We start from the raw sequence: 6,985 nt of genomic DNA, 5'->3' as shown, positions 1-6,985 counted from the left end.
TCTGATCAGTCTTCTTTTATTTTAACTATAAAGAAATAACGATGGCATTCAAAGTATAATAATGATGTTATTGATGTAGGTTATAAAGAGAAATATATGATACAAGATGAAAGTCAAGACATAAGTGAAATGACCATTTCATGCATTTATGAAATTCAAATAGTACAAGCATATCTGCCGGGTCAATTTCAAATCATATTTGAAAATCTGAAAACATTGATTAATAAGATATAATCCCGAAATTCACCAATAATCTTGTAGTGTGTCATTGGATTATGAAATTCAAGTGTGAATCAATTTGCAAATGAGGACATTTAGAGTATCCATTATAGATGCAAACCCCAGACATACTGATACAGCAAGAGAACATATAACAGCCTAGGTGGAATATTGGTAAGTTTCATGGTTACAAAATTAGAACAGACCATCTAAACTTAATTTGTAAAATACAACTATGGTACAAGAGCCCAAAGAATGCATTCCATTTGTAACTAAAAACACATTATAAATTGTCATATAAAATTTGAAGTGAGTTGATTTTCATCCTGCAAATGAATTTAATATGACTGTCTTTATCAAGATTCACATAAACTGATGCCCATGTAATAGAACAGTTTTACAGCACTTGCTTCTGCCACAAATGTTGCACATTAATTTCCTTAACTAACTGAATAGTTAAACCTTGAACCTAACACTATACCTAACCTTTCATGAAATATAGCCCACAGCAATTGTTGCCAAAGCAACCTGTCAATGCTACATTGTAACATATCAAGTCTGCCATGTAATAGGACTGTTCTCATCTGGAAAAGATGAAAAATGAGTGCACGTACCCAAGATACTTCACAAATCATAAATCATACTTGTTCTGACTGTTTTATGTTCATTCACCAACTCACAATGATATCTAAATATTAGTTATGTACAGACTATCTGATGTTTCATGTTTCATTGATACAGAAATGTTACACAAATTCTCAGACCTTAGAAATTTATGTCTAACTCTGCTTTCATCCACTACCAGAACAAACAGCTCCAATTAACTGTTGTCACAATGTGCAGCTAAAATATACTTGACAAAAATGGCTGTCCAAGATTTCAGTAAGTAGTGGATTAGGAGTTGAATTTTACCAAGCTCATACCTATATATCATTTATATGCTTGGGAGGGGGGGGGGGGAATACTTTTCATACCTTTATATGAACAACCATCTCCCTTACATTACATCTCCTCTCTCCATTTATAAAATTATGCAGAAATTATGAGTTTAACATCCCTTGTAATTATATTAATCAACACCATATGAATGCATACATGATATTCTATGGTAGCCCTTCATTTATAGCAGTGCTCTATACAAATATAAATTACAAGTAAACATAGACATGATATGAACATCATGTACACCATCATGTTCCATTATTCCAATGATTCCCAATGAGCACCATAATAACATTACAAATGATACATGCCATTTACTATACCCATGACATGAAAACAATGAAATGGAATGAAATTTAAAAAAAAATTCAACTCATATAATTGAAATTACTTCATTCCAAAGGTACTAGCCAGTATCAAAATACATGTACTACATTAGGCAACTTAATTTACATGGTACATGGATACTTCCTTTTACAAAATATAAGAATAATAATTAATATGAAAAATAAAAAAATCAAGCAGAAAATACAAATTATATGAATAATTGATAGGTATGCAAATATGCCTCGTTTCAAACAAGATTTAAATATCTTCACAAAATGGTCAAGAGAAATCGAATTCACATCAATTGTGTCGAAACTTTACCTTTCTAAGCAGTATACACCTTAAATGTATCTCTTAATTATACTAATCAAATAATGTATACCATAAACTGAAAATTGCAATGCAATATATTTTGGTAAGCACAATTTCTGGTATATATCAATGTTACTGGTAGTCATTTTATAATCACTTTTTTTTTTATAGATATGTTTGATGTTTGTTTAAATTACCTCTTATTATTGATCTTCATTTGTCTACCTCTATACTGAATAGAAAAAAAATATAACCCCCCAAAAAAAAATATATAGTTTCATTACCTTCCTAAAATAGAAATAGAAATTTAGCATTTCTACACATATCGAGAAAATCACATGAAAAAAACATGGAATGTTTCTACAAATGATATACATGTACATGATTTATGCAACAAAATTATATACCGGTACAAGTACCAAGTGTATGAAAATAACTTACGATTAAAAAAAAGTTATTTACATAATCAGTTGAAAACCTTTAAACTTGAATTAAGAAAAGAAGATGTGTGTGCGTGTGTGAGGGGGGGGGGGGGGGCTCACATAAAAGGGGCAATAATCTCAACCCTTTCACAAGTCTGATCTTTTATTTATTAAACATCTGAAATGTCTCTTTTATTACATTGAATTCCTCCATTCATTCACTTTTGCTAGTTTTAACAACAGATGGCGCTCTTCATGACACAAGGGAGGAAAACATCTAATATTCTGTGTTCAATGGCTTTACTCTCAGAGAAAAAGATTTGATAAACTTTGAACATTAGTAAGAGGGCTGAAACAGTTGTTTCCATAGCAAGCATACTTTATATTATGCAATATTATGCAATACAGTCATTGTGCCAGGATTTCAACAGGATAGATTGCTATCAACGTATTAACACAAAACAGCTTCAAATGTTACATAAAAAGTTGCCCACTTGAGCGTATGATAAAAATGGTTCAATGTCTACATAAAAGTGCTCTATGTCATTGTGAGGACCTAACTACTAGTACATGTATCTTACAAGACAACATTCCAATGCAAAGAAAAGTAAATATTGCTAAATATCAGGCAAGTTTTCTCACCAGTTCTTCACAATTACTGTATCAAAAATAGATCTTCTTTCACATCATAAAATAACAGTTATGAAAAATATGGCACATCCACATGTTTAATAAAATATTGATGTGAGACAGATTAATATTTAATAATAAGAAGATGCATGATCAAATACATGTAAACATATCAGTTTAAAATCAGTTTAAATTTTTTTTTGAATAAACACACAATGATAAACTGTCTGTCGGCTAGGCATCTAAACTACGAGAGTATTACAAGCTCATGAAAGCTTTATTCATGATTGAAGAAAAAAAATAAGAAAAATCCCTGTAATATAAAAAAGAGCTCAATTTTCTAAGCATATCTTTAAAATTTTTGGTCAGAAAAATAGCTCACCTTTGTACATGGTTTAAATCAATAAAAAACATTACATTTTACAATTAGAATCAGAAGCATGTTCCAATGACACTTAATTTTCATAACTGAACAGTCTGTCTCTCCAAGAAGACATGTTTCCTTTTCTATTTATAGCTGATCAAAAGTCCATGAAATAACAAGAGGTCAGTGACCTTTCAGGTGAATGCATGAGGTCAGGCCAAGTAGACTCCTAGGTCAAGTTAATTACATGAGGTAATCAGTAAAGGTCTGCGCCAGTTGGTCAATAACCGGTCCATAACGGGCTCATTACTGGACACAGAGGATTCATACACTAGAATCAAGATACAGACAGTCCATACACTGGTCAATAAAAGCTTGTTTACATATGACACCATGGCGCGTTCTCTGATGCAGCAAGCATAATACTTTTTGCATCTCATGTCTGTATCGTACGTACGACACACAGATATGGAGTGCACAAATGCCTTTTGTTGAGCGGAGCTACTTTCTTCCAACTTGATATTCATTTACCTTTAAAAACATAAAACCATGCGGCAGAGATCACTAGTGGCTTCCTGCTTCATGTGTAAACAAGCCATTACTCAAACTCAGAGCCAACATACAGACTGTCAATGTGAATTACCAGTCAAGGAGGTCCATTGCTAGACAACAGACTGTTGATTGATATCTGAAGTTAATCACTGTTGATGATAGTGGAAGGTACCATTCCAAGATGGGGGTGAGTTGAAGTTAATCACTGTTGATGATAGTGGAAGGTACCATTCCTAGATGGGGGTGAGTTAAAGTTGATGCATACATGTATACATTGCTATCAATCACAACATCTTTCTGCTTCGCCATTTCTAGGACAGAGAAAAAAAAGAGGAAGATTGGATCACAATTACAATTTTTTTTATTTCCATGACAATATAATCATGTTAAATACATGGTAAATCATATGAATATGGTGGATAGACCATTTCAGGGGTAACTACATAATTTGTCTGTTCTCCCTCTCTCATGTGGTCCTATGTACATTACAAAAAAAAAAAAAAAAATGCATATCATTTCTTTTCTTCAATACAAAAGGGATACAGAATCCTTACATGCCCTATCATGATCAAGAGCAAGCAACACAACATAAAGATTAGGGTTCACTGAATACTGTACATCCATTCAAATTGTTACTGTCTCACAATACTATACCATCTATATTCCTATTAACCCTTACAAATACAAATTTTACTCTGAATATACTTGAAAGCTTCAAATAATGAAGGTACTGGATTTATTTCCAGTAATTTAAAACCATATATCAAATAAATAAGTTTTACCAAGAATTCAGTCAGGTATGGTATTAAATAAAGTCTGTTTACAAATTACCATGATTGAAGCAAAATATTTAATTCATGGCTTCATTCAAAACTATTAATAATACTATATTATTATTACTATTATTATTGATATCACTTTGTATGACTAATATTATCACCAGATCATAAAAGAAGGGCCATTCTTAATGCACAGATGGAGACTTACCTTGCAATCTATGAAGTAATTCATTGACTGGAATGAGAAGAATTTCTATAAACTCTCCATCCTCTGTTGAGTCAAGAAAACAAAAATCATTAAATATCATCACATTTACATGTTTATGATAAAATCATTACAAATGAAAATGAGACAGTTAAAACAAAGTTGGTGAAGAAGTATTTGTCTTATCAAGAGACCTGTTATGAAGTGTATAACAGTTCTCATATCTAATTGTGCTTATTAACATCAGACAAGCCCTCAAATGAGATGAATAATAGAAAGGAAAAAAAAGAGAGAGAAAGAGAGGGAAAGGGAGGGAGAGAAAGGGAGAGGGAAAGAAGAGAGAGAGAGATGGAGAGTATATTGCACATAAATGTTCCTCGTCAGATTTTTGTCTACATCAATAACAGAGAAACTGGGAAAGTATCCATATCATTCCTTAAAATAATAAACCCCCTTGATAAGTAAGGTAGACGTTTATCTTTTTGACAACAAATCATTGAACATATCCTAAAAAAATCTAAGCTAATTAAATCAATCTTCTAAAGAAAATGGAATAATATTCACAAAAGGTTTTAAGTACAAGAAATCCATGACCTCACCTGGACAAGCTACTGCACTGTCATTGGCGTTGTCATTGCCGTCAATCTATGTCAAATACATCATTAGATTAGTCAATCTTAGTGAAACATATACATTAACAAGTAACTAATGTTTGAATAGGGAAAATTAGCTATCTATAAATATCGTGATAATGGGTAAATAAAAACAATGCCTTACATAATACAAATGAAGCACCTTTTATATCAAAAGTAATGATCATAATTATGTCTTCTAAAGCTTTATAAAGGTAATTGGTTCAATTAAACTTTAAACTGTAAGATATTTGTAAGCAAAAGAAATAGGTTAGAAAAAACAAAACATTCAGAGCAAACAAATTGCGCTGTATGTTCAAAACTTCAAATCATATCTATCACACATGCACATTATAAAATGTAAAGTACAAAAGAAAAGACTGATTAAGCCACAATAAAAATATGTTTAATACACACATGTTTTTCTTTTCAGTGTGTGTTGATACCAGCATGTGTTCACAGTCTGTTCAAAATCCTGTTATAGGCTTTATTAAGTCAGGAGCCTGAAATGTTGGATTTGAAAGTTATAAATAAACTTACTTGAACATGAACAAAGCTACATGATGCTGATGAAATTCCTGGGTCTAAGGCAGTACCTAGATGATCAAGCAACAGCATAACAAAGGTGAATTAAACACAGGTTTATAATAAACATCTAAAAAGGAAAGGAAACTTCCCACAACTCTGCATCAGAGAGCTCTATTTTATACTATTTGATTGTATATAATATATGCTGGGTACGGAGAAAGGGGGTCTCACTAAATACACAGATTGATGGGTGCATGGAAAGAATACTACACAAATATCATTTGACATTAATATCAAACGTTTGAAAGACATATGGTTCACTGGTTGCCTGTGGGAGCACACATGGGAATGCCTGAATCATTGTAACTGAAGATCTTTTGGGGGAGACGTGATGGGTAATGGTATCAACTTCAATGAGGGAATTCAGGTATTTCTTTGGGAAGAACTGAGGAATTTTATAGGCGATTTATTTTATGTATTTTCTTCTTTTTTTTTTCATGTGAAAGATTGCATATGTACGCAAGGACAGGGTGCTACAAGAATTTTTTTCACCACTTGCCCTGTCGGGCAAGTGGGTTTTCAATTTACTTGCCCAAACAATATTTCCACTTGCCCAAAACTTTAAAGCGAAAAAGGACTCGAGGTTAAAGCATTTATTATCTCGTAATGATAAGTTAGTGTTTTAGATAGCAAATTAATGCACATACATGTACAGTGTAATTTGGGTCAACTCTTCCATCAAGAAACGTCATGTAAATAATGGGTAATCAACTATTTTAAATAAAGTACGGACATTTTTATTTCATCATTCACTGCTATAAATATCATGCCAAAATTTGTAAATTCTTACTAAATAATAATATTGAAGATATTTTACGATAAATCTCGGATAAGTATGCGAAAACTAGACTAAACAACGTCGCTAAAACCATGAAAACAAAACAACAACGGCTTATATTCTGGGGGTCTCGATACTATTATCAAAATGACTCGCTCGGTCGGATCTTGAGACCGCAGTAATAAATTGAAAACGAGACAAAAACATTCATCTGATTTATATGAGCAGCGAGTTT

At 32.1% G+C, this 6,985-nt stretch overlaps 1 protein-coding gene across 1 annotated transcript in view; it reads right to left on the bottom strand.

Annotated features, from left to right (window-relative positions):
* The window catches only part of LOC580253 (ADP-sugar pyrophosphatase), a 29,346-nt gene continuing 22,361 nt past the window's right edge, over positions 1 to 6,985 (bottom strand). The window contains exons 6-9 of the mRNA XM_031000515.1: positions 5,925 to 5,980; positions 5,352 to 5,397; positions 4,756 to 4,818; positions 1 to 4,079 (exon numbers count right to left, since the gene is read on the bottom strand). Of these exons, the coding sequence (XP_030856375.1) occupies positions 3,967 to 4,079; positions 4,756 to 4,818; positions 5,352 to 5,397; positions 5,925 to 5,980 (278 nt within the window). The 3' untranslated portion in view covers positions 1 to 3,966. The remainder of the gene's footprint in view (positions 4,080 to 4,755; positions 4,819 to 5,351; positions 5,398 to 5,924; positions 5,981 to 6,985) is intronic.

This window comes from Strongylocentrotus purpuratus, unplaced genomic scaffold, assembly GCF_000002235.5.
Source record: "Strongylocentrotus purpuratus isolate Spur 01 unplaced genomic scaffold, Spur_5.0 spur5_scaffold_6, whole genome shotgun sequence".
In the NCBI taxonomy this organism is placed as follows: domain Eukaryota; kingdom Metazoa; phylum Echinodermata; class Echinoidea; order Camarodonta; family Strongylocentrotidae; genus Strongylocentrotus; species Strongylocentrotus purpuratus.
Note: the sequence above shows the minus strand (reverse complement) of the source record. Positions and strands in the feature narration are given on the sequence as shown.